The sequence below is a fragment of the Plecotus auritus genome (assembly GCF_963455305.1).
Source record: "Plecotus auritus genome assembly, chromosome: 7".
NCBI lineage: Eukaryota > Metazoa > Chordata > Mammalia > Chiroptera > Vespertilionidae > Plecotus > Plecotus auritus.
The window spans coordinates 53,975,511-54,002,330 of NC_137774.1; the positions used below are offsets into that span (position 1 = coordinate 53,975,511).

The 26,820-nt window shown below is 50.0% G+C and overlaps 1 protein-coding gene across 4 annotated transcripts in view; it reads right to left on the reverse strand.

Annotated features, from left to right (window-relative positions):
- Positions 1-5,974: 5,974 nt before the first annotated feature.
- SLC47A1 (solute carrier family 47 member 1) overlaps positions 5,975-26,820 on the reverse strand; it is a 37,454-nt gene continuing 16,608 nt past the window's right edge. The window contains exons 4-18 of one of the 4 annotated variants that reach the window (XR_013961089.1): positions 25,543-25,691; positions 24,671-24,713; positions 21,330-21,374; positions 19,918-20,015; positions 19,541-19,638; positions 19,325-19,438; positions 19,175-19,242; positions 16,151-16,259; positions 15,964-16,039; positions 13,544-13,613; positions 13,342-13,474; positions 12,749-12,996; positions 9,102-9,196; positions 8,338-8,413; positions 5,978-6,565 (exon numbers count right to left, since the gene is read on the reverse strand). Coding sequence is in view for 3 of the 4 variants with exons in the window: in XM_080678067.1 (XP_080534193.1) it covers positions 6,330-6,565; positions 8,338-8,413; positions 9,102-9,196; positions 13,342-13,474; positions 13,544-13,613; positions 15,964-16,039; positions 16,151-16,259; positions 19,175-19,242; positions 19,325-19,438; positions 19,541-19,638; positions 19,918-20,015; positions 21,330-21,374; positions 24,671-24,713; positions 25,543-25,691 (1,410 nt within the window). In the remaining variant the exon portion in view is untranslated. Of the gene's footprint in view, positions 6,566-8,337; positions 8,414-9,101; positions 9,197-12,748; positions 12,997-13,341; positions 13,475-13,543; positions 13,614-15,963; positions 16,040-16,150; positions 16,260-19,174; positions 19,243-19,324; positions 19,439-19,540; positions 19,639-19,917; positions 20,016-21,329; positions 21,375-24,670; positions 24,714-25,542; positions 25,692-26,820 lie in introns of all 4 variants that reach the window. The other 3 variants (XM_080678067.1, XM_080678068.1, XM_080678069.1) reach the window with 3 other exon arrangements.

Below are 26,820 nucleotides of genomic sequence, written 5' to 3' on the forward strand. Positions count from 1 at the left end.
AAGAATTATAATTAAGTTGGAAAGAAAATGTATGGTTTGGGTAATATAGAAATGAAAGTAGGTTGCTCTAAAGTTGGTTATTTCTGAATGAGTTAAGAAGAAACAAATTGAAAGGGACTAGGAAAGTCACAAAAGATTCATGCAAGTTGCAGAGGGTCTGTGCAGGTTGAAGAAGGATGGCATAGAGGGTAGAAACATAGGTGAGCTAAATAACACATTTAATTAGGTAAAGGGGTCTAAATATCAAACGTAAACTAATACAGAATTTATTTGACCTTTTCCCATCTGCTAAAAGGGAAAAAGTTTTTCCTGTATCTGCCTGGAAAGCAAAGGTTCTATATGTTATGCAGTAGTGATGTGTTATGTTATGTTAATCAGGCACTTGATTACTTAAAAACCCATCTTCTTAATCCTAAGAACTAAAATTTTGCTAGCCTGTGTTTATATTTGATACCTTTTACCATCATTCTGAATAAATAATTTAATACCTATATATATCTATATCTATATCTATTGATATACATCTATAGATATAGATATATATAGAAGCTTAAGCGACCGTTCAACCAGTAGCTATGATGTGCACTGACCACCAAGGGGCAGACACTCAACACACAGGCATGGAAACATGGAACAGACTGATGAACCTCAGAGGGAAAGGGGGAGAGGGCGGGAAGAGATTAACTGAAGATCTTATATGCATACTAGAGGCCTGGTGCACGGATTTGTGCACTGGTGGGGTCCCTTGGCCTGGCCTGTGGGGATCAGGCCAAAACCAGCAGTCTGACATCCCCTAAGGGGTCCCGGATTGCAAGAGGACACAGGCCAGGCTGAGGGACACCATCGGTGCACAAATCTGTGCACCAGGCCTCTGGTTATTTCATAATGATATATGATCTTTTGGTCAAATATGTTTGACAACCTTCCCAGGGTTTGAATTTTAAGAGACTTTTTCGTAACCTAGAAATGGCTTTGGGTATTTCTGGTGGGCCCCTGGAAGTTTTAAGGATTTGTTCTTTCTCCTTCTGAAGGAGAAATTTAAAACTATTCAGGCATGTTTGATATGCTTAAAATACATGGGAAGTTTGTCAAATAAAGAAATAATAGCTACATTTTATTTGTATACACATACTATTAAAATGAATATTCTAGAAATTATATAAAAATCTCCAAGGGTCTACAAATTCTGATATACTTTCAATCATAACTCTGATGGTTATTCTGGAATGTTGTGTCTTACAGAAAGGATAGGGTTCCATGTTAATTGCATTATAATCAGATTTCTAATCATGTCATTTTAAGATTGGTTTTCTTTGTCATTTAGAGACAGTATTATTTTGTTATAATACCTTTACAAAAATGTTACATCTTCTGAAAAATCCATGGAAAGGATTCTGACTTATTTTAAATTACATGTCTCTAAGTATACATTTTCAGATCATACCCTTAAACTGGACAAAGATAACTAAAACTCTATGGAATATCTGGACTTATGAAAATACTTGCAAAAATCAGGAGAAACAAAAATTGGTCTTGGGACTGAATGAACTGAAAATAATTGTAGTTTTGGTAACTTTTTGTTGAAAATATTGCTGATTTTTTATCTTTCTGTTTTCCAGACATAAGAAAATTTGCTTCTTTTCTTAAATCAATTTGGTAAATTATACTTTCATAAACAATATTGAGGCACTTATATTTTTCTTTCTACCTGATCCCTCCATAACTTGAAAACTTTTAATAAGTATTATTAATCTCATGACAATATGTTTGTTCACATAAATCCAATAAGAATCTAATTTCTTAACAGGACATAAACCAGTTTCCAATTATGGTTTTATTAACCAAGACTTTGACTGAAATGTCATGTCTGAGAGAGAATGCCAGGAATATAGATGTCACCAGAAAGCTTTAAGAAATGAGGATTGTTTTTAAAGCTGATAGAAGCCCCTGGGATAAACGTCCTGGTACCTTGCTTATTCATATGGCTCATGGCAGTCTTTCTTGGTAAGGAGTAAAGGTTGTTTTCCTGGGAGATGGCAAAGAAAGAACCTCAAGACATTTGGGGGCCTCAAGAACTTGAGGAATGCACCCTAACCTGTAAGTATCACAAGCAAAACCATATGGCAACATTGTAGCTTGGCTTCTGTGCCCTGAGGGGTTGACTAAAGTTCAATTTATTCTTGTTGTGTTTATGCAAATAATTGATAAGGGTTAGCTAGCTAGCTTAATTAGGCAGACAGGAAGGGGGGTCTAGGAAGGACAGAGGTCTCTTTGGCCTGAGCAATTAAAGCAGCCCTGACCTGAGCAGCTGGGAGAGCCATGGGGATAATAAAACACCTCCGGCCAGGACAACAGAGAGAGAACCATAAGGGAGAGCAAAAGCAACTCCACCCTGAACAGATAAGATGGCTATGTGAAAGGCACCACGAGGGCTTTGAGCTTTGAAACTAATGCTATGTAGCAAAATGACCAATGAGGAAAGCATGGGGGTCCCAAAGTAAGGAAAGGGACCAATTAGAAAAGGTCATGTTCAGACAAAGAGCTACAACCTTTATAAACCCGGAGACAAAGAGAGATTCAGATTATTTGGATTTTTTCCTATTAGAGAGAGAAGGAGAGCAGGCCTTTTCCATTTGGGGGCCCCTCCCTTGGGGGGGGTCTCATTTAGGGACATCCCTGCCCAGATGGAGTTTGTATATGCTTCTAATAAACATCTACATTTTTATTAAAGCAATCTATTAACCCATGAATTTATTCTTCAACTTTGTTGGACAAGAATTCACGAGAAGAATCTGCACCCCAAACTCCAGGTTTCATAATCAGGCCAAATTAAAACTAGATTTAATGAAGTCTCTAGTAAAAAATGACAGCAATTTTAGGGAGAAAAATTGTGTTTTAATGGAAATCACAATACAGTTGGTTGTCTTCAAAGTTTAAAGTTTTGTTTTTACCTGTGAACTGAACTGGTTCCCGAATCTTCTAGATGTCTTCAACCCTCCAAGTTAATGTTTCATTTTTTCTCCCATTCTTTGACTTGGAGTTACTGAGAACTACAGATACAATGTCAACCGTAAAGAATCTATGGGCACCTGGTGACGTCACCAGAGGTATTTAAACTGCAGATAAAAAGGATCTGTCAGATTTTACTGCTTGCTTTCATTCCAGCAAAAGAAACTTTAACCCTTCTCCACTGACAGTCTTACAAACTCAGAAACTGGTTTATAATTTGCTCTGATCATTAACCTTTGTGTTTTTCTTCTATTTTCATAGGCAGACCCCTTACTAAATACCTGGTTACTGTTTACACAATGTAGGTCTCACTTTGAAAGCCCATCTGCATCACCACCTCCTGAAGTGAGACTCAACAATTAACGGAACTGACTGATTTTCAGGACTAAATAATTAAATCAATGAAATATGGAGCAATCCATAAAGATGATGATGATCTGGGGACTCCAGCCTGTCCCTCCTTTGAGAGAATCAGCTAACAGCCTTTGTTCTAGTCTCTGATCCCATTACTTTGTGTCCCTTAGGTAGGCAGGGAGAGACGTCCATACCCTGTAGAGGCAGGGCCTCAGCCCTGGTTGGCAGGAAGCAGTTACTAAAGATAGACTGTCCTCCCTCCTCCCCTCTAAGTGATTTCAGGGACGGAAGTCTGTCTCTGAGGAGGGAGGGAGACAGGCAGGCCAGGACTAATGCACTTCAACAGCAGGCACTTTCCATATGAAACCAATCCCATAGGTCTGAGATTTGATACTAACTGGGGAAAGGATAGGGGTAGGGTACACAATAAGAACAGAATCATAGTTATTCACTGCACTAACTATGGATAAGAGAGTTTTCTTACAGATTCTGGGAAACGGCGGAGGACATGTTGTAAGAAGAAAAACAGAGTCATAAAGATAAATTGACCTTGAAGTCCAGGTGACTCCATCACTCAGAGAGAAGGTACATTTTGAGAGCAAATCAAGGACAGGGCTCGCTGAAGGGGGAGAAACGTCTGGGGGCTAATCTTTGTGAGGACAACGTTAGAAAACAGGCCCTGGAAACTCACATAGTTGTGGGTTTCCCCCACCCCCAGCCCTGTATAATGGCTGCTTGAGATAAGACGAGAGAGCGGGTTTTCAGGGTGTTGTATCTGTCGGATCGCCGGCATCTGAATAAAATCACCGAAAAGATTCAACCTTGTCTCTACTAATTGACTCTGGTGCGTCAGGCAGCCGATTGTGGTTCCAGTTCCAAATCTGAGCTTTCAAAGGAAGCAGAAATATCCCTTAGCCCAAATTAGCTCGCCCCATAACAGCCTGCACATAAAATGTGATTTCTCATACCAAGCTCACTCCACCATAAAGCTGAAAGAGAAATTTCTGTGGCCCCACCATAATCTTAGGGCATATGCCCAGCTCACGTGGGGACTGGGGGATTTTTAAAAAATTGACTTGAGAGAGAGAAACATCAATTTGTTGTTCCACTCATTTATGCATTCATTGGTTGATTCTTGTATGTGCCCTGACCCGGAATTGAACCTGTGACCTTGGCCGTCTCAGGACAATGCTCTACCAACTGAGCTACCCAGCCAGGGCTTGGGAGCTATGTTCTGAGCCTGGGAAAAATCAACTGCCATCCCCAGCAGGAGGAGTTTCTTCATCTTCTTTGAAAGCCTGAATGAAATGCAAGAGAGGCAACTGCCCACTGAATTGCCAACCAAAAACAGCAGGCACAAGGGACCTCTTGTAATTCCATCGCCTCTCATCGGGAGACTGCAGTGAGGGTGGAGCCATGTGTGGCCGCGATGCCCACGTGAGAGCAGGCAACCTGGTTACCCAAAAGCTCTTTGGTTTAACTTCACAAGAGGGAAAAGTGAAGTGCTCTCCCTTCCCAGTGCACTTTCCCGCATTGCTACCAACTCCTCGCAGCAGCAGGCCCCCGGTAAGCAGGGCCTGACCCCCGGTAAGTAGAGCCTGACCCCCTTAAGTAGAGCCTGGCCCCCGGTAAGTGTCAGAGTTCCCAGTGCAGCTTGGTAAGTAGTTGGCAAGACTGCCTTTCAGATCTAAAGCTGCGGTAATGGCATCCCTAGTCAAGCTCCAACCCTGTAAAGCAGTGATTTTCAACCCTTTGTATCTCATGGCACATAAACTAATTAATACGATTCTGCAGCACACCAAAAAATATATATTTTGCAGATCTGACCCCCAAAAAAGGTATCATTGTGATTCATTCATACCGAAGGACTACTGTCATTTTTTACTTGGCAATCTAAGGGGAAGAGGTTAGTGCCCCTAACTAGTCAGGTCTGCATGTTTTAAACTTCTTTCAGCAGCTGTTTGAAAATCACTGCTGTAAAGGAAGGCACGTCGGACATAACACAATTCAAATTCTGGGGCTTTACCGTGTTGTCAGCCCAAATAAAAAGATAAGCATTTAAAAACCTGCAGATACAGTGACCATAACGGCATCCAGCTCGACTTCCCCCCACTGCCCCGCATGGCGATGCCAGTGAGAGCACCCCCTGGGCAAGCGCTGCGGAGGGAGGAGGAGGAAACAGCCGTTTGAGCAGACCCACACTCCAATCTGTAGGAACCGCACACAAAGGAAGAAAACAAAGGTGGCACCTCCTGGATCGCAGGGTGACAGGGTGAAGGCACCGCTGCGTGGGGGTTGCCCCAACTTTATCACCTGGGCCATCAAAATGGGAAAAGGCCCACTTCCTCCAGCTAGCTCTCCCAGCCTCTGGCTCTCTCTGGGGCTGCCCACCACTAGAAAACCCGAAGTGCAGGTTCCAGTGGGCCTTTGCTCAGCGTCACCCCTCCTCGCTGGGAGGCCACAGGGCTCCTCGTGAGGCCTGCTCCACCTTCTGAATAATCTGGTCTCCTCTTTTTGTTTCTTAAGCATCTCCAGTGCCCTCTTGCCTGAGATCTGACCCAAATGGAAATTAACAGTATCGTTTCCCACTGAATAACACGTAAGACACAAGGAAAGACATGTAACATCTTTTAAATAATTCAGACAGCGAACCTTACGCACTCAGCACAGGGGTTTGTATCCAAAGAAATGGTGAGCAGACTAGCAAAGCTGCGAAAATGCAGTCAGCACGGTGGTCGCTGGCCGAGGCCGTGGATGAACTTTCCTCCGATGTGCTTCTCAGACACTGTCGTGGACTAGATGTAGCTTTTACCTCGGTCCATTTCTTCCTTAGAAAATACATCTTGGAACTCTCAGTTCTTGAGATCCAGGGGCACTGCTGACTTGCCTTACCTGCAGACAAATTCCCACCTGGGCCTACGAATGATTGAGCTCAAGTCTTACTGGCCTGACTCTCTCCTGCCACCCTAAGCTTGGATACACACCCTCACCACAACGCCTGCCAGCAGCACGGCCAGGAGCCCCAGCAGCAGGAGCCCCCGCCTCAGCGCCAGCTGCCTCCCGCTCAGCCCCTGCAGCCGCCTGAGCCTGGGCCTCCCAGGGGCCCCGAGGCGTGCTTCCTGGTACAGCTGCTGGTCCAACTGGGCTTCGTCTTTCTTTTCAGCATCTCTCGTCCTGGTCTCTCCACGGCTCCCAAGGCCCACTGGGGGAAAGGAACTCGGTTAGCAGCTTGGAAGGAATTTTCCATCAGCATAAAAGGGATATGATAGGCGCTGTGCACTATGTGTTACTAGCGGAGAAAGGTGATTCCGGAAGCAGTTGCTCCACAGAGAAATAAAAGGAATTCCTTCTCAGAGCACCTCTCCACTGCCCATCGCACACCCTGGCCAGATGGCTGCTGCATGGTCCCAGGGAGCCCTGCCCACCCACGACCTAGAGATAGGTGGTGGTTCTCAAAACTAAAATTCGGAGGAGACTTTTCAAGGGGCCACACACCTATGTAATCGTTTCAGAAAGAGAAGAAGGCCAGCGGAGAGGAAAACCTAGGAAGTAACTCAGGGCCGTTCATGTAACGGAAGAGGGAGGTGACTCCACCCTGAGGGCCGGCCTGAATTTAGCCTCGTGACCCTTAGATAGTGAGAGTGAGAACAACTTCCTAAAAGCTTCCCAAGAGGAAAACCAAGGCAGGTAACGTAATGGAACTAGAACAGACTTGTCAATGAGCATACACGGCATGAGGGATGCTACAATGCTCTCAGAGGTCGGAGAGAAAACAATCGCAAATAGAACAATATCATCTTGCACTTACAAAGTGCTTGCTTTGCGAGAGGCCCTGCACATGCGTGAGCCACTGCTCTCACACAGCGATGCGAGGTAAGGCTGCTGTATCCTGCTTTTCACATGCGGGGGCAGAAGGCGCGGGCCAGCCCTTCCCTGAAGACAAGTCCTAAAGCTGGTGAAGCAAGCGAACCACCCGCAGGCGCCAGAGCACAGCAGCGCAGTCACCAGTGCAAGGCCTGGGGCGGTGGGGACCAGGCGAGAGCCAGCACTCACACTCGGCCGCCTTTGGCCGAGAGTCTCCCCTGGAGGAGCAGTTGGAGAGCCCAGCACGCCCCAGGCGAGCCCTCTGTACCGCGGGCTGGAGCTCTGAAGGACTGCACCGAGAATAAGCACGAACCAGAAGTACGCCAGCCCTAACACGCGGCCGCCTCTGGGTGGGCCCGGGCTGGAACTTCCATTTTTGCCACTGCTCTGGACGGCTAGTAAGCAAGTGTTAGAAGCAAAGGAGAACCCTCTCTGGAGACAGACAACACCATCTTGGGCCTCAAATCCCTTGGACAAATACTTTTCAAACGTGAAAAGCCTGGAAAACAATCAGCAATAGCGAGGCACCAGGGAGCCTACACAACGCGAATGAGATAGGCAGAGAAACAGACTCGACCACCGATTGTGATTGAGCCAACCATGAGCTCAAAGGGTTTCTGTTCTAAAGGAGCGAAGAGTGAGTGTGAGTGCCTAAGTGCCTCCAGAACCGGGAGCCCAGGGAATTACTAAGCTGACAGAGGAAATCTATAAAGTCATCTGCATGATGTTTATCAGAAGCAACAGTCAAGTCAATAATCCATTTAAGGTTCACACATTTGCCTGGTGAACAGGAAAACCCCATTGAAACAAACATACAAATGCCCGTTTCCCAGATAGGTCAGAGCACAGGGTCAGCACGCACTGAAGACCCCTCAGGATGCTAACAGGAGCACCACGAACTAGCCCGCAGTGGCTACCTGCAGACTTGAATCGTCTGTAGCAGTAGGCTAATGTCCGGAGTGAGAGCAAATGAATCTCAAGTCTTTTACCCCAAATTGGGTGTTTCTTGCCTTATTCGAATGGAAACTCACAGCAGCAAATAGAGCTGTGCCCCCACCCTGCCCAGGGCCTCCTGGAGAGGCTGTTCCGGGTGGAGCGGACAGAGCATACCTGGGTCAAGTAGGTCCTGGGCCAGAGCAGTCCCATCCTGGGCCACAGGTAGTCTCATGTTGGCATGTACCTGAGCCTACAAATGAAATGCAAAGTGAATCCCCAGCTCTTCCTGGTTCAGGAAAAGCCCAGCCATTTTCTTTCATTCACGTGTAACACTGGAGCTTCTCTAGTTCACAAGTGTGGACTCATCTTTCATGATGATTGACAGGGGGTCAGTGAGTGGGGGGAGGTTGGATGAAAAAGCACAAGATGAGGGGGAAGATGAGGTCCGAGATCATTTAGAGTCAACCCCTCTTTCCCTTTATCTCATTCATCTTTCACCAATTTTTCAAACCCTACATTGACCCTAGAAAGGTGGGGAGGAAGATGCACACAGGTATCTTAACAGAATATTTTGGAATCATAAAAACAGTATCAGGATACATGTGATGGCACACCACCTTCCCAATTCCAAATGTCGTCCTGAAATTGGCTTTCCAGACACAGGGAAGGAGTCTAGCATGGGTTCCCCTAAAATAGGGAAGAAAGGAACCCCCTATTTTTCTATTCAATGAATAAATAAAAGGGAATGAGTAAAGCAAGGGTCATCTGGCCCTTCAAGTCTGAATTAGATGCAGTTAAAACCACAGCAACAAAAGAGTAAAAAGAGCCTTCCTAAATGAGTGCGAGAGGAAAGGGGGGAGCGGGGGAGAGAGGAGAGCGAAGCGGACTCTCTTTTCCAGGGAAGAGCCTCACTGGGACTGGGACGCAGTGAGCATTACCTGCTGACAGGCTTTCACCCAGTTCAGCCGAGCGATGAAGCCCAGGAAGCACATGGCCTGGCAGACGGTGCAGACGATGATCCCCGCCCACAGACCTGGGAGCGGGAACAGGTACCGGAGGTTAATTCGGTGGGAAACCAGCCACTTGTGGAGCATGTTTCTCATGTCTCGTCTCAGCATCTGCTTCCACGGCCAAGCTTGAGCCAGAGCCTCTATCCTGCTCTCTCCTTTAGTTTCCAGAAGGTTCCAGGAGGCCCAGGGCTCCCTGGGCTACTTCTTGGAGTTTTGGATCTCAGAACAAATGTTCAGAATCATATTAGAAAAGTGACAGTTACAAGGAAAGGAAATTTCCAGGACAAACAACGTCCTGTCTCTAATAGCACTACCAGACTACCATACCCCCTTTTATTCGAAAAATGAACTAACGTTTTAAATAAGCAGACGCGACAGCCGCCTGAAGTGCTGCCGCGCTCTCTCTCCCTGGGCGCTACCTACAGAACCTCACTTGCTCAGGTGCCAACCTCGCAGCTCTAGGGCAGGGTATCTGAGTGAAGATGAAGGATGGGAAAAGCCTTGTAGATCCCGAAGTATCATCCATACTCCACCTAATAAACCGCACAAAGCCAGAGGGAGACCCCAAGGAATGAGGGGTTTTTTGGTCGACAGTGAACTAATGACATCAGAAACTCTAACAATAGCTGTGAGAGAATAAATATACAAAGGTCAAACCACATGAAAAAATAGAACTTTAACCCCTAGCTTAAAGCAACCTGTCTTAAACCAACCTGTATCTGCAATTAACATCCCAGGAAGCCAGCCTGCTCTACTCCAGTCCTGTGCGAGGCCACATGGCTATTGCTAGGGACAGTCACAGGGGTGGGCAAACTTTTTGACTCGAGGGCCACAATGGGTTCTTAAACTGGACCGGAGGGCCGGAACAAAAGCATGGATGGAGTGTTTGTGTGAACTAATATAAATTCAAAGTAAAGGAGCGGAGGGGAGAGCAAGAGAACCCTCAGCTCTTTCGGCTCCCCGGGCCGGATAGAACAGCCGAAGGGGCTGGATCCGGCCCGCGGGCCGTAGTTTGCCCACTGCTGGTAGGAAATGAAATAATAACTTCTGCACCAACTGATCCAAATGACCAGGATTTGACCAATTACTGACAGCTTCCCTAAATTTTGTCCCTACTTCCTACTTAGGACCAGCCAGAGAAAACCAAGAATGCACCCCTAACCAATTGCAGGACACCCCACTTCTAGTCAGCCGGCTCCAGCTTCCCAGGCCAACAGCCTCCACAGGGCACAGCGGAGCCTTCGCTTCGTCCTGCTGCAGAGCGCTCCCTCCCCACTGCCTGCCTTTAAGTCTTTGCCAAACACAGTGCAGGTGGCTGGCTGTGCAGAGCAAGCTCTGAACGAGCAGCCTTTGCGTGTCCCATTTGGTTGGTCTTTGGCTATTTCTGAATCTGGGTAAAGGTAAGGTGGCTAGGCTGGGCTCATGGTTTACAGGGAGGTGCCCAGATTCAGTGCTAAGTACCAATCATTCTGATATTTAGAATAAAGTTGGTGACTAACTGTCACTCCTATAATGGATTAATGCAGGCGTCCTCAAACTACAGCCCGCGGGCCACATGCGGCCCGCCGAGGACATTTATCCAGCCCGCCGGTGCCGCAGCCTGTCCTGCTTAGCAGCCGACTCATCCTGAGCCCGCAGTGCACATAGGAATTTGTTCATAGTTTTTTTTTTAAACTATAGTCCGGCCCTCCAACGGTCTGAGGGACAGTGAACTGGCCCCCTGTTTAAAAAGTTTGAGGACCCCTGGACTAATGGAAGCACATATACACTGAGTGGCCAGATTATTTGATCTCTGAACACATAATAACCTGGCCACTCAGCATTAGAGGCCTTGTGCATGAATTCGTGCATGAGTGGGGTCTGGCCAGCCTGGCCAGGGGGAGGGGACATGGGTGGTTGGCCGGCCTGCCTGCTGGTTGAACTCCTGGTCGAGGGGACAATTTGCATATTAGCCTTTTATTATATAGGATATACACTGAGTGGCCAGATTATTATGCGTTCAGAGATCATAATAATCTGGCCATTCAGTGTATATTCAATCTATTGTTCCCAACCCATAGGAACTACAAGCTCACCCTAACCATCTTACTAGTAAACAGAATATAACCAGCTGTCTCCAGCTGTAACTTGCAAGTTATGAGTTAGATTTCCAGGAATTCCAGGATACTATTTAAAAGATTGCTGTTTGACTTACCCTAAGAATCCTAGAACCAGATGGTTATCAGAAGCCCTGGGCAGGGCCCTGGAACGTGTGTGTGAAAAGCCTCTCAGGGGATGAGACGGCCCTTATGAAGTGCGGAGCTGCCCTGAGGGCGGGCGCTGTGTGCAGTCGGTGAGAGGTGGGTCAGAGGTTGGCTGTAGTCCTGCAGAGCCCTCACCTCCCCCAGAGTCCCAGAGTTTTTTATTGAGATGTAATTGACACTCTGCATTACCTTTGTTTCAGGCGCACAACATGATAATCCAACATGGATATATACAGTTCACCCTTGAATAATGCGGGGATTAAAGGCGCAGGTGCCTGCACAGTTGAAAGTCTGCATATAATTTTCGACTCTCCCACAATTTAACCATAGCTGGTCCTTTGCAACCTCAGATTCAACCAACCATGAATCGAAAACAGTATTTTCACCATTGGGAAACCGCTATTGGGAATACAAAAATACTGTTTTTGATCCATGGGTGTTTGAATCTACAGATGTGAAATCTGTGGATATGAAGGGCTGACTGTATTTATTGAAAAAGCCCCACATATAAATGAACCTGCACAGTTCAAATCCATGTTGTTCGAGGGTCAGCTGTCCTGTGAAATGATGGCCACGGTGAGTCCGGTAACACCCATCACCATGCAGCTACAGTGTTTTGTTATGATGACAGCCTTTGAGAGCTACTCTCTTACCAACCTTCAAGTATACGACCTCGTATTAATAGCCACAGCTGCCACGCTGCACATCCCCAGCACCTGATGTATAAATGGAAGTTTGGACCCAGCATTTCCTGATTCTCATCTGCGGGTGCTTTGCATGTAGTAGTAGGTTTGTTTGTGAAATGACTTGGGGCCAGTACAGCACTTGAGACACAGATGTATCTATATTTCTCAGTGGATTCCTCTAATGTCCCCCTAGCTCCGCCATTGTCAAAACTGAAATATGAGTAATGCCAGGAACTCAGCGAAATAATTTTCTGCACCACAATGCAAGTCCAGTGAACTTTGCATTGGCAACTCCATTCTTTGTACATCCCAAGTATTTTTCATCAAAATATTATTAAACGTGAGAAAAAAGTCCAACCCCCAAGTATTTTTCATTAAAATATTATTGAACTTGAGAAAAAACGTCCAGCCCACGGGGGCACTTTGGACTCCAAGTTCACTCTGGGTGTCAGAGCCCGCCGTACTGATTGGGCGCAGACAAACCGTGCTTGCGCCCAGCACAACTTCGCCCAAAGATAACGTGCTCAAATGTTAATGTCGTCATCTATTAATCGCCGATGTACTCCAAATTATTATTTTAGAAATCAAAGCTGCGCAATCATTTCTTTCCCTACTGTTTAAAAAATTGGCTCTGGTAATGTCATACCCTGTAGATGAACCTCTTTCCTCCGATGAGGTAAGCGATGGGGGTCCCCTCCACCCCTGCCTCCTTCCTGCAGTTCACACTCGTCACCCACGGCCTTGTGGGGAGACACGGTGTCAAAGGCTGCGCCAGCTGGAGGTGCGGTTGCAGGATGGCAGGAGGGGGCCTTGAGAGCACAGCTCTGGGGTCACTCTCTGTGCTTTGCCCTCTGGATCCCTCCGAATGCACAGGGGGCGCTGCTCCGGGACGTACTAGTAAACGGCACCACAGATGTTCCCCAAGTTCTGTAGGAATCGCACCCCGGCTGTCCCGCGGCTTCCCCGCCTCACTCCCACACCCGGGTGGCCAGTTTAGGATGGCTTCAGTGGGTCCCACGCTCAGGGCTCCCCAATGCCATTCCGGGACTGTCCCCAAAGCGCAGCTGAGTTCCAGAGGACGTCGGGAAGGCGCCGCAGCCCCGTCCTCGCCGGGAGGAGGGAGCTCTGGGCAGGGGGGCGAGGCGGGAGAGCGCTCCGCGGGGGCTGGGAGCCGGCCCCTGGCCAGGAGGGCCTGGGCGGCAGCTGGCCCTGGCGCAGCCCGCCCCCGGGGATGCTCACCGATCACGCCCAGCCGGGTGGCGAACATCAGGGAGATGCCGACGGGGAGGCCGATCACGTAGTAGCCGACGGCGTTGAGGATGGCGCCCACCTTCTGGTTCCCGCTGCCGCGCAGGATGCCGCCGCCCGTGCACTGCGGGCAGACACGCGGGTCAGGGCGCGCAGGCCCCCCGCCCGGGAGGTGCCGCCACCGCCTACTTACCGCGAGGCCCTCGAAGAGGTGGGACACGGCGTACAACGGCACCAGCTGCGCCACCAGGGCCAGGATCTCCCTGAGGGAAGGAGCACAGAGGTCAGTGCCCCGCGGGGGCAGGCTCGCCCTGCGCGGTGGCCCTGCACTTCTGGGCCCGGAGCACCCGGCTCCACGCCGCGTCTCACGGCTTTTAGGAGAAACCCCGAGTCCACAGGTCAGTGACATCTAGCGATTCGGGGCCACGGGCTCCGTCTGCCCGAGGGAAGCGCACGGGAGAGCCAGGTTCTCTCCGGGGAACCGGCTGGCAAGTTGCAAACATAGACCGTCCACAGGGCTACCTGTGGGCCCCTCGTCGAACCCGACAGCCAGAGAGCGGGTTTAGTGCCCGAGTCTAGGGAGACCCGACCCCGGAGGCGCACTGCACCCACCTTTCAGCAACTCACACAGAAGCCAGGACACTGGCTGGCAGTGAATAGTTGTTGAGTGAATTAATAAATAAGAAACCCAGCTCTGAAAGAGGACTACCTCCCCAATAAAGGATAGAAATAGTTATTTTATTCAAAGTTTATTGTATTTTTTGAGTAGGTAATGTGCAAACGGCTGAGAGAAACCAAACAAAATTAAAAGGAAACAGAAGTGTCTTCCACTCCTGTCCCCGTCCTAACCCCCCACCCCCGTCTTGACCCCACCCACCCCGTCCTGACCCCACCACCCCCGTCCTGACCCCACCCACCCCTGTCCTGACCCCACCACCCCGCAACCGATAACAATTCCACCACTGTCTGTATTAGTTCAGTGTTTATGTAAAATAGGAAATACAAATATATATTCTTATTTTCCCCTTCTAGACTCTACTATTCAACATTGTAGCATTCGCTATATGATGCTCTGCACTTTTATTTTCCACCTAACACATTCCATGCCATTTTATAGTCCATCAAAATACATTGTCTTTAATGTGCTGTGAATTCTACCTGCCAATGTGTTGTTCTGGATTTTAAAGTTCACGTTAATAAGTGGCAATGGCTGTGCCTTTCTTTTCTGCGGTGCTGACTTGGTCAGCGTTTGGTGCCAAGCTTCTATTCGCTTCATGAGCAGAAGGTGGGCTTTCCCTGTTTCTGCTTTCTGGAATGGCTCAGACAGCATTGCCTTATCTAAGTTTTAAGGTTTTATAAAATTCTCCTCTGGAACCCTCTAGGGTTGGTGATGTTGAAATTTTAAAACAATTTTTTTCTTATTTCTTCTAAGGAAATCCATCTTTTTAGACCTTCTATGTTGTCTAGGGCAAGTTCTGATAAATTTTTTCCTAGAAAATTATCTTTTCCTTCCAGATTTTTAAATTTACGTGCACACGTTATGCACACGAGTGGCCTGTGCTTTGAACATGATTGCTGTGTTCCCCGACTTTGAGGGGGGGGTCTCCGTCCCTCTCCGATCAGGTCCAGGTGTATGTCATTGCTAGAACCTCTGTGGTCGCCTCTGCCAGTTTCAGCGACCTGCAGGTTGTCTGCACATTTTCAATGGCGTCTTCTCATCTCATCCAAGGCATCGTCTGTGAGCCTTTTGCTTATTCTTTTTCCTGCTCTGCATGGTTTCCCGAAGGGGACGGACTCTGAACCAAACACCCACTTTCCCACTGAAGCCACAGTGCAGCGAGCACATCTGATAAAGGACTTCTGATCCCTCTGAAGAGAACGAAGTTGTCTATGGTTGCCTTCCGGCTCCTTCTGAAGGGGTGGCAGTTAAACAGCCTCGCCTCCCACAGCGGAATGGCTGAGACCAAGCTGACAACCTAATTCCTGGAGAATAGGCGCGAAGCTTAATCCTGTCCCTCTACCTGCTTTTTGCCTCCTTGATGGGAGTCGGTTTGCATTTTGTAATTGCTGATAAAAAGTCCCAGATAAGAGGTGGCCCCACAGTCTATCCACAGAGAAATGCCCGGCTGGCCACCCCGCTGAAAGCGCCAGCGCCAGCCACACAGCTGCCGTGGCTGCGGAGGGCATTCATCGTGGGTTATTCATCGTGATTACTGCCGCAGTAATCAATCAGACAGCCCACGGGAGCGACTTTAACTTCCATCGTTTGACAGGTGTATTATGTAAATACTACAAACCAGGAGCTCCAGCAAATTCTGAGATATCACGATGATTTTTGTCATTGGAACAAAATAATTAACTGAAACGGTAATCAATGGGACCAGAAAGGAGTTTCCTCCCTTAAAACACACGAGTATCCTGAGCGCCAGAGCATATGCCACCACCAATGCCAGGAAACTGGTTCCTCACCCGGCAGTCTCCCCAGGGAACATCAGTGAGTTTCTGATGTTGCAAATGACGCAGGAACACTCTAAGAGGCAAGGCCCCAGGAGGCCCAGCGGGAACGCATCTGCCAGCGTGTCTCTACCGCAGGTTTCTCATCTTGGCACTCACCGGTCGGTAGTGAAAATGTACCCCACCAGATCCTTACAGCTTAACAGCAGGACGCAAAAGGCTACAGCAAAGAGTTCTGGAGGTAAAATGAGAGAGAAACAGCCAGTGAGAAAGGAGGTCTGTGGGCCGGGCACCTGCGGTCCCGCGCAGACAGCTCAGGGGAGTCCCGGGCTGGAAAGCTGAGCACCTGTGACCAGCACGGAGACCATGGAGCACCTCTTGGCCTGCTCGATGTCTCCAGCACCCAGTGCATTCCCAATTCGGACACTGGCAGCCACGCTGAAGCCCGTGGGTATCTACAAGGAGAAAGGGAACCATGAGAGCAGGAACCAGCCCTGCCTCCCAGCTCCTGAGCCTCGCTCTGCACCTTCCCAGGGAAGAGGGACCAGGCAAACCATGCTTCACGCCTCGTTGGTAGAACTTGGTCCTAGAGCTGTAAGAAGGGTAATTTGCAGCATTCTTGTGTTTCGCTGGCAGCCGCCAGGCTAACATGGGACCTGGAACCCTGGGCTGTGATCCTTGTCACAAGCCTAGCTTTTCAGCAGAGCTTTCAACCTGGGCGCTGGGAGGGCTGCACTGTCACTTTCGCCCTTATGTGTGGAAGGATGGATGCCAGGAGCCCAAACAGGTCTGTTCTGAAACACCCTCAAGGGGGCAAGTTTAGAAAACAGAATCCTAAAACGGTGACCCCTCCCTTGCAGATGTTGGATAAAAAGAACTTAGGAAAACAGAGACCCAGACCAAGCCAAGAGCAGTGCTGCCCTCTGTGAGGGCAGAGGTGGTGCCAGCAGAGACAGAGGACAGCAGCATGGCCTGTGGTTAGGAACAGGGATTCTGAAGCCAGACTGCCCGGGTTCAGGTCCCTGTCCAGGCACCTCTGAGCTGTGTGACCCCAGCAGGTTACCTGCCCTCACTAGACCTCAGTTATCTGTGAAAGAGACCTCATAAGAGGACCTGCATATTAGGGTTATGTTGGGATTAAATGAGTCCATCATGCTAACTATTTAGAACAGTGCCTCAAACATAGCAATTATTCAGGAAAAAAATAGCCATTATTATCTATATACTAGAGGCCTTGTGCACAGATTCATGCACTGGTGGGGTCCCTTGGCGTGGCCTGCTGGGATGAGGCCTAAACTGGCAGTCCAACATCCCCCAAGGGATGTAGTAGTGCACAAAGTGGCAGGAGGCCAGGGAGGAGCCCAAGCCTGGGCTGGGCGCTGCGCCGCTCCCCCTCATCCCAGCCCTGCTGCGCCTGCCGCTGCTCAGTAGGCTTGCTGCCGCTCTGCTGCGGTTTCCGCGTGCCCATCCTAGGGCAATACGGGCGCATCCATGACTGAGAAGCAGCTGCGGGCTCGTGCCCAGTCAGTCCCGATGCTGGTCCCGATCCCGGTCCCGATCCCGGTCTGGATGGGTGAGGGGCACACAGGGGGAGTGTCCGTGGGAGAGGCTCCCATCGGTCAGCTGAGCAGTGCTTCCACTGTGGGAGTGCACTGACCACCAGGCGGCAGCTCCTGTGTTGAGCCTCTGCCCCCTGGTGGTCAGTGTGCCTCATAGTGACTGGTTGAATGGTCGAATGGTCGCTATGACATGCACTGACCACCAGGGGGCAGACACTCAGTGCACAGACATGAAAACATGGAACAGACTGATGAATCTCAGAGGGAAGGGGGGAGGGGGAAGGGTGGGAAGAGATTAACTAAAGATCTTATATGTATACTAGAGGCCTCTGCACAGATTCGTGCACTGGTGGGGCCCCTCGGCCTGGCCTGCGGGGATCAGCTGAAATCAGGTCTCTGACATCCCCTGAGGGGTCCCAGATTGCGAGAGGGTGCAGGCCAGGCCAAGGGACCCCACCCATGCATGTGTTATCTATAAATTTACCACGTGAGAAATTAAGTATTAATTAAGGCAAAATATTTATCACTCATTTAAACAAGGATTTTGCCTTAGGATCAGGATCGCTAAAGGAAGGGCTATAGAAACTGACAGAGCGGGGTATATAAAAGAAATGGGAGACCAGGCCCTAGTGGGAACAAACACAGGGGTCTCCCAGCAACTTCTTTATCATCACAATGCAAAGGAGTGTGACTTGATGGTGGAAACCGGGCAGACAGTGCTTTCACCAAGTAGCCAGTTAACATCACCAATGGGACAAATCTGGTAACAGCTAAATGCCATCAGGTCTGCCCTAACCGGTTTGGCTCAGTGGATAGAGCATCGGCCTGCGGACTGAAAGGTCCCAGGTTCGATTCCGGTCAAGGGCATGTACCTTGGTTGCGGGCATGTCCCCAGTAGGGGGTGTGCAAGAGGCAGCTGATCGATGTTTCTCTCTCATCGATGTTTCTAACTCTCTATCCCTCTCCCTTCCTCTCTGTAAAAAATCAATAAAATATAAAAAAATAAATAAATAAAATATATTAAAAAAATAAATAAATAAATAAAAATAAATGCCATCAGGTCTTAGACCTTGGTTAAGCACCTCAGTTCTTGAGTTTGGCTGGGAAAGAATTCAGAGCCAAGGAACTCAAATTATAAGAAAAGCTTATTTAGAAAGTCACAGAGGTGGGAGAAGTGAACCGCGGAAGTGAGCCAGCTTGGCAGTGTGGGCTCAGGAAACAAGCTATAGATGCAAAAGAAGGGCCCTTAGAGCTTAGGAAAAAGAAAGGCAGAGAGAGAAAGAGAGAGAGAGAGAGAGAGAGAGAGAGAGAGAGAGAGAGAGAGAGAGAGAGAGAGAGGAAGGAAGGAAGAGGGAGGAAGGAAGGAAGGAAGGAAGGGAGATAAGATAGGAAACGGAAAGGTAACATGGCCTGCCCTCAAGGCATTCGTGTTGTGACAACTATTTGGCAAGTCTGGCAATCAAATGAGATCTTTCAGACGTGGACCATGTTGGGGGATGGAAGCCCAGCAGTGGACACATCAGTTAAGAGCCTCCCCACCCCCAGCCAGTGAGCCCACAGGACGACCGCCCCCTGCCAGTGAGCCCACAAGAAGACTCCCCCCACCCCCCGCCAGTGAGCCCACAGGAAGATCCCACCCCACTCCCTGCCAGTGAGCACACAGGAAGACCCCACCTAACCAAAAGGATCCTCTCAGGCCCTGGGATAAAATTTTACGTAGGACTGAATGTTATGAACAGGCCTACACTTGTCTTAGGACCCTGTCAAGAGATACATTTAGCACCTCCGCACAGCCAGTCTCAGATACTCACCATGAATACAATTGTGGCCAGTTCATACAGGATGGACTGGGCCCCCAGCTCCACCATGCCGAGGATACCTGAGGAGAGAGACCGTTGGTGCCACGCTTCTGGGCAAGGCCCCCTACCTCCACCAGCCGTCCCTTCCCCTCCTGCACTGACCGCTCAGGAAGCTCCCGATCTCGTAGGCCCACCACTCCATGCACAGCATGAGCATGCTGGGGATGGCCAGGCGGAAGAAGGAGCCCCAGTCCTGCAGGCACTCAAGGGACCACCCTGAGGCGGGACACACACCATTACAACACAGCTGGGCATCTGCCTGGAGCTCACCCAAGGCAAAGCCCATGTCCAAGTTGGAAAACAAAAGACAGCCTTTACCTCCCCAAGTAGCTTGATGCAGTTTCTTCCAGAAGATGTAGAGAAAGAGGAACAGAGCCAGGGAAAACTGGGAAATCAAGTTGGCCAGTGCTGAGCCCCTGGGAAGAACAGTCCTGTGAGGGGAGTGCCGTTCTCTGCCCTTCCCAGCCTCCCTCAGCAGGGGGAGCGCCATCCCGCACTGGGATAGCTGAGGTAGGCCCTGCGAGATCATCTTTCCAGAGCATTACTCTCCTCCACCCCGACCGGACCGTTTTCCAGAGTGTCTAAGGAGGGGACCACACGTGGACACGACCAGGTAAAGGTCTCACTGCCCCTAGCCTTGGAGAAGCCACATGCTGTCATTCCTTCTCCCTGTCCCAAGAATTGGTTGGACTCACATCACCCCAAGATGCAGCTCATGGAGAAACAGATAGTTGACGAGAGCATTGACGAGGTTGGCTGCAACTCCGGTTAGAATCTGGGGCAGTATGATTCCCTAGAGCGAGGAGAGATCGCACCCTACTAGAGACCCCTGGAACAGGGCGGGGCCACAGGCTGCCACAGGGAGCCGCAGTCCTGTGGGTACCTCCTTCCTGCGCTTAACTTCCCACCCTCCCCGCAGCTCCTCCCCTCCTCCTCTGAGCCACAGAGAGACCAGGGCAAGAGGTGGGACGCAGAGAGGAAAGAAGAGAAACGCTACAATAGTGCCAGCACCAGCAGAGATTGAATCGTATAAACAAGTTGCTTTCCACATTAGACTGAGGGTGAAAGTACAGCACTTTCTCAAGCAAAATGGAAATTTGGAAACGAGTGTGAGATGCGTTCCATCCTATCTGGCTCTGCTCATAAGCACAGAGCAGAAGCATCCAGTCTTATCTGGCATCTCAAATCTAAGACTTGACTCGTAAGAGTAAAATGGCCTTGGGCTAAGGAAGTGAACAGCTGCTTGCCAGGCAGCAGGAAACACAGCCACTAGCGAAAGCCGGTGAAGTTCATAGGGAACACTGTCTCCCACCTGTGGTGTCACCTCGCCCCTTCGAGTCCTTTCTCATCTCTGGGAAACCTGGGTCTCTGAACCCACATCTGTAAAAACCTTGCTGTTTGAAATCCTTTCGGTAAAAACAGAGCATCCCGCTCTGCCTGGAGGGTTGAAGTCAGTTTCACACAAACAGGGCAGCCTCCGTGTCCCACCCACGGGCAACGCTCCTCGAGCTCCCACACAGCCATCGACTGGACCTGAGCTTGGCGGTTTCCCGCAGAGGGGACTTGGGTGGAGCGCGCGCAGGCCTGGCCTCGATTTCCCTACTGGGCCTGCTTGTTCTGACCTCCGGAAGCCGGCTTCCTTGGGATTTCACTGAACCCCACCCCCTTTGGTGAGAACCCACGGCCCCTCCAATCTGTCAAAGCTCCGGTTGACAGACCTGACTGCCGGGCTGTGTGTTTGTCTCTGGTGGCCTCGGTGGTCTTGGGCTCAGAGGCCAGGACAAAGGTCTTGGCCAACCATTTGTGTGGGCCACTTATTTATCAGGAGACCCTGGTTAGTTTAAGCAAGGGGGTTAGGTGGGCCGAGCTGCATTTCGGGGGGAGGTGGAAGTAGATAGAGTGAAGCGCAAGTGAGCACAGGAGGGCAGGACCAGCAGCGGGGAGAGGCCGAGGCCACTGCAGGAACCCCGGAGCGGCAGCTGGGGGCATTAAGGCAGTGTTGGCAGGCGGCTCCCCATCTGGCCCCCCGTCTCTGATCCTTCCAGGGCCCCATCCCTGAAAGCTGTGAACTATTAGCCCCACAAAGGAAGAGGAAAGTCCGCATTACCTGGGTGAGCAAATATTTAACTTGTAATGTGTAAAGAAATGTCGCCTACAAGAGAAAAATAGAGATCGGTGTTCACATTGTGGCCTGGCCATGCAGAGAGAGCTGAGAGCCACTGCTCTACTGCCCTTTGCTCCCACAGGGACCACAGAGCTGTGTCATCAGAGAGAAGGAGGGGGAGAGGGGGGGTCCAGAGCCTAGGGTTCGGCACATCTCCTGTACATGCACATGACCCAGCTGGCCCTGGGTCAGGGGACAGCTTCCCGGGGCACAGTGAGGACTCCGTAGGTAATGGGCTGGAAAGAAAGCCCTGGGCCAACTCTAGGGAAGCTCCTGCTATAGACCAGCCTGCAGTCCTTTCTGCTAATACAGTAACGAAAATTAAACTGTTTAAGGTCTCAGGCCAAGTTAAAGACCACAATACTGATTAATGAGAGCAGGCGACTACTTTTAAGGGCTGAATTGTGTCCCCCTGTATGCTGGATCCTAACCCCCAATGTGACTGAATATGCAGATGATCTTTAAAGATGTGATTAAGTGGGGTCTTCCTGTGGGCTCATTGGCGGGGGTTGGGGGTGGAGTCTTCCTGTGGGCTCCCTGGCGGGGGTTGGGGGTGGGGTCTTCCCGAGGATGGCCCTGATCCAGTTGGACTGGTGTCCTCATAAGAAGACAAGAGACATGACAGTTTCCTGTGCAAGGAAGGGCACGGCCGTGGGAAGAGGTGAGAGGGCGGCTGCCGGCCAAGGAGGAGCTCTCAGAGGCAACCAGCCTGCGACACCTTGACCTGGGACTTTAGCTTCCAAAATGATGAGAAAATAGATTTCTTAGTTTAAGCCTCCCCCTCCGTGGCATTTTGTCATGGCAGCCCTGGCTTAGCTGCAGGAATGCCTCGGAGGGATGTATCCCTAGGCGATTTCGTCCTTGTGCAAACACCCTGAGTGTGCTACACAAACCTGGGGGTCGGCCTAGGGCACACCAGCCTGTGCGCTATAGCCCACGGCTCTGTAGGGAGGGAATGCATTTCCCTCTAACCCTCCTGGGTTCTTGGCTGACACACCCCTGTTATAAAAAACAGATTGACAGGAGAAAAACAACTAAAATGTAATAGTATGTGTACCTGCTGTACACATAAAGAGACCCCAGAAAACAGAGGAATGTGCCAAAATGGCTGAAGCCACCACTTTAAATAGCCTCTTCAGCTGAAGACAGAAGATATTGGGTTTGGGGGTCGGTTATGGGAAGTGACCAGGAAAAGCACAATCACAGGGGTCAGGTGTGGTGCAGATTTAAGTCCTCATCTTCTGCCCAGATAAGAGTTTCTGGGGATGAGGTCCCGCCTCCTCCTGGCACAGCCTGGGAGACACCCTGAGAGTGGAGAGGTCCCTTCAACTGTAAACGCACCTCACACAGGGCAGCTCCTACTGGGTGTCAGAGCTTCTCCCTTGTCTGCTGTTTCTTAAAAGGAACCAGCCTAAAATAACCCTTGTGCCAAAGAGACACATTTTGGTGACAAATTGTTCCCCTACAGCTCTAGGCTGGAAATCTGTACAGCGTGTTACTGAACTGCATACTGTGGGCAACTAGCTCAGCGGTAAGCATGTGTGACGCGCTGTGCGACAACGTGAGGATAGCTGCAACTTCACTAGGCAATAGGAATTTTTCAGCTTGTGGGGGCCCAGAAGAAGTCACCCCACGATGTGCCTCGGTGGTATGCAGATTGTTCTGAGCTGAAGAGAACTTTAACTGCAGGCTCAAGAGAAACTTCTGCTCCTTCCTTTAACTACCTAGAACTTGAATTAGGGGTGTTGCCCGTAACAAGAGATTATCACAGTAACCTTTCAGGCCCACCTATATGTCAAGGAAAACCTTTATTTCATGAATATCTGCTCTTTGTGTCACCCTGCAAAGACCCTTTGAAGTCCCCAAGACACTTGGCTTCATCCCTAGCTCAGAACGGCTTACATACCTAGATCCCTGTCTATCTCGCAGCATCCCCTGCATGTGGGGTTTCTGACTCTCTCACGTACCTGGTGTTCCCACTCATATGTAGTGTCGACATAAGAAATGTCCAAACCTCTAGAGAATTTTTGTGAGTCTATTTGAGCCAGACCGGTGGCAGCTGTAGGAAGCAGAACCGCCTCGGGTGAGGAAACGCCAGAGGACGGCGATGTGCGCCTTAGAACCAAAGGAGAAGACGCGCGGGCGGGTGTGAGGTCCATGGTGATGGAGTAGGGAGGTGGAGAGAGCAACGTGGGGAAACCGCTGAGATTGGCGAGTAGAGAGTAAAATGAATAGGCACAAACTTCTTTTCATTGGTGGGCATAGTAAACAGTTAACATTTGCAGCACATGGAGATGGTGTGTGGGGAACAGGATAACAATGAGGGGCTCTGTGGGCTCCTGCTCTGGTGGGAGGTTGTGCCCTGAAGGGTCTGGAAAAAGGGGTTCCCCTGACATTCCAAAGGTATGTTATCCTAGATGCAAAAAGACAGTAGACAGGCTCAGTTAAGGTAAAGACTGGCCTTTGTCAGGGAAGATGCCAGCCTACTCCAGGGCTACTGGCCATGACTCACTTTTAGTTAGGAAGTTTTGATTTCAGACCATCCTTTGTGGTTACTTTAGATCTCTGAGTTTGCGAGTCCTGCCATGCAGGCCTCCCCTGAGCTTGTCAGGTTTAGTATGTGGCCCCTTTTCGTCCACAGTATGCATTAAATGTGGTTATTTTCTCTTGATAATCTGTCTCATGTCTATTTGATTATTAGACCAGCCAGAAGAACCCTGAGGATAGAGGAAACTTTTCCTCCCCCACAAGCTCCATTACAATCTTATGGGACCAGCATTGTATACGCACCCCCCTCCCCCCGCCCCCCCCCGCCCCGCAAACCTCATGAAGCGGCTCACAACCACATGGCGGCTATGCCCAACCACATAGCGGCTATGCCCAACCACATGACCGTGTCAAACATGAACACACACTCATGGTCGGTGCCATCACAGTCAGCAAGCGCAAAACAAATCTAAAGGGTCCGAGTGAGGTCTCAGGTGATCTGAGATGCGGAAGAATGTCCCCTTACCGAAGAGAAGGCCCGAACTCCTCTCTGCATGACCCCAGAGTCCCTCCAGCTCTAGGAGTCAGGACAGTGCCCACTGGAGTCACCTGAACCTTGGGCTTCCTTGAGGGACAGATGTTTGTGTCTTTCCTAAGCAAAATTAAAACCGCACTTTCTGGAATGAGCCCATGTCACATGTGGGTATCACCAGATCCAATTCATTGAGCTCATGGGTGTCTCAGCTGTGTTTCTCAGTGAACCGCGAGAAGAAACAGCTTAACACTTGGAAACTTACGGGAAGGGCTGGAATGAAGATCATGACATAAGTATGGGTAAGCCTATACAATGAAAAGAGAAGAAAGGAAAAGTGATGAGGTCTCCATCTCAAGGAAAAGGGAGGCAGGACAAACCAGCTGTCACTGCCTTCCGCAGTCTTGGCTCTTTCTAAATTAATGGACTAAACTTCTGGAGCAAACGTGCACATTTACAATGGAACTGTCATCGCATAACCCAAACTACCTTTCTGGGCTTTTCCAAGCCTTTAGGTCTAGGGTGGCTTTTTTCCGGCTCAGCACTGTGGCTGCTGAATTATCTGCTGTGGGCAACTTTCCTGTGGTTTGTAGCATCTTGGGCTTCTGCCAGTAGCGATGCCCTAATACTAGTTCTGATAACAGAATGTCTCCTGACATTGCCAACTGCCCCCTGGGTTCAGAGCCGCTGGTCTAAGACAAGGACTGCCCTGGTAGGTCTCAATCTTGGCAGCATGTTAGGGTCATCTAGGTGACCTCTGAGAGACACTGCCGCCAAGGCTGCCCCAGACCAATGAAGACAGAGCGCTGGGAGGGAAGGAGGACCCAGCAGGGGTGGGCTTTGAAAGCACTGAGGCAACTCATAGCAACCAGGGTCAATAAGCACAAAACCACAACTAAACACTTTCAGCGACCACCGCTCCTGGAGATGTTGCCAAATCTTACTTCTCCCCAGACTATTTGCCTTTGCCGTCACCAGGTGAGGAGGTCTGGATCACAGATGCAGGTGTGCGGAGCACCAGGCCTGGCAGAATCAACCGAGGGAAGCTTACCGCCTCATGTGGGGCCGCGGCCCTGGCCTCTGGATGGGAGCATCTTTCTGCTGGGATGGCCCTCCTGCCCTGCACGCCCGCCTTACCTGGACACAGCCGGGTCCTGCCTGAGGACCAGCAGGATGTGCTGAGTGTTGAGCAAGAGCGCCCAGCAGGGGAAGCAGCAGAGCAGCAGGATGAGGGTGCCCCGTTGCAGGATGACCCCCACGTGCTTCTTGTTGGGGCTGCCGTATGTCTGGGGGGGGCACAGCCAAAGCAAACCCATCAGTACCCCATGCCCCCCAGGCCTTTGATCGCGCCTCATGAAGGACAAGTGGCCCTAAAGACGTGGCTGCATTCTTTAAGACTCCGCTGTCCCTTATAATCACCTGGGAACATCCTCGAAACACTGAGGCGGGGTCTCACTGAAGGTAGTCTGGATTTGACCAGTCCAGGGTGGGGCCCAAATATCTTAATTTTAAAAAGCTTTCTGCTCAGCTGGTGTGGCTCAGGGCTTGAGTATCGCCCTATGAACCAGGAGGTCATGGTTCGATTCCCGGTCAGGGCACATGCCCAGGGTTTTGGGCTTGATTCCCGGTGTGGGACATGCAGGAGGCAGCTGATTCATAATTCTCTCTCAACATTGATGTTTCTATCTCCCTCTCCCTCTCCCTCTCCCTTCCTCTCTGAAATCAATAAAAATGTTTTTAAAATAAATAAATAAAAGCTTTCTAGTTAAGGTTGCATCACCTAGAAACTTGTTAGAAATGCAATATATTGGGCCCCACGCAGGCCTTCTAAGCAGAAACTCCGGGGGAAGGGACAGTGCTGGCTGGGGCCAGCGGCTATTGGCTTACCAATGCCAAACCACACATCCCTTCCCACGCCCCTGTTCAGTGACGTGTGTGGTAGGCTGATTCGCCACAGAGGGAGTTACTTACTGGGAATCAGCCCACGCACAAGTCAAAATGCTTCTCTCCTGTGGAGACTACGCCACGGCCTGACCGCCGCCCACTGCTACCTCGCCCACCACCCGCTGGATGCTGGCCACATGCTGCTTCCTGACAATCCCGGGACCCTGGACGACTGTCACATCAGGCAGGCTGGTTCTGGAACAGGCTGTGGCCCTGCCTCAGGAAGTATGCAAGGCATTTGCCCTTATCTGGGTGGGGGCAGGTGTCACACCCAAGTACCTCTCTCCATCCTGCCCTGTGTATATATCCCCTTAGCACCTGTCACGTGGGGTGGAGAATATCCACATCATACCACTGCCCAAGACGCTCCTCCTCTGTAAGTCCCCTTAGCAAACTCGGTGTAATAATGGAGTTGTCAGCCCCTTTCTCTGGTCTCTCAGCCCAGGACATTTTTCTCTCCGCCTGGAGACC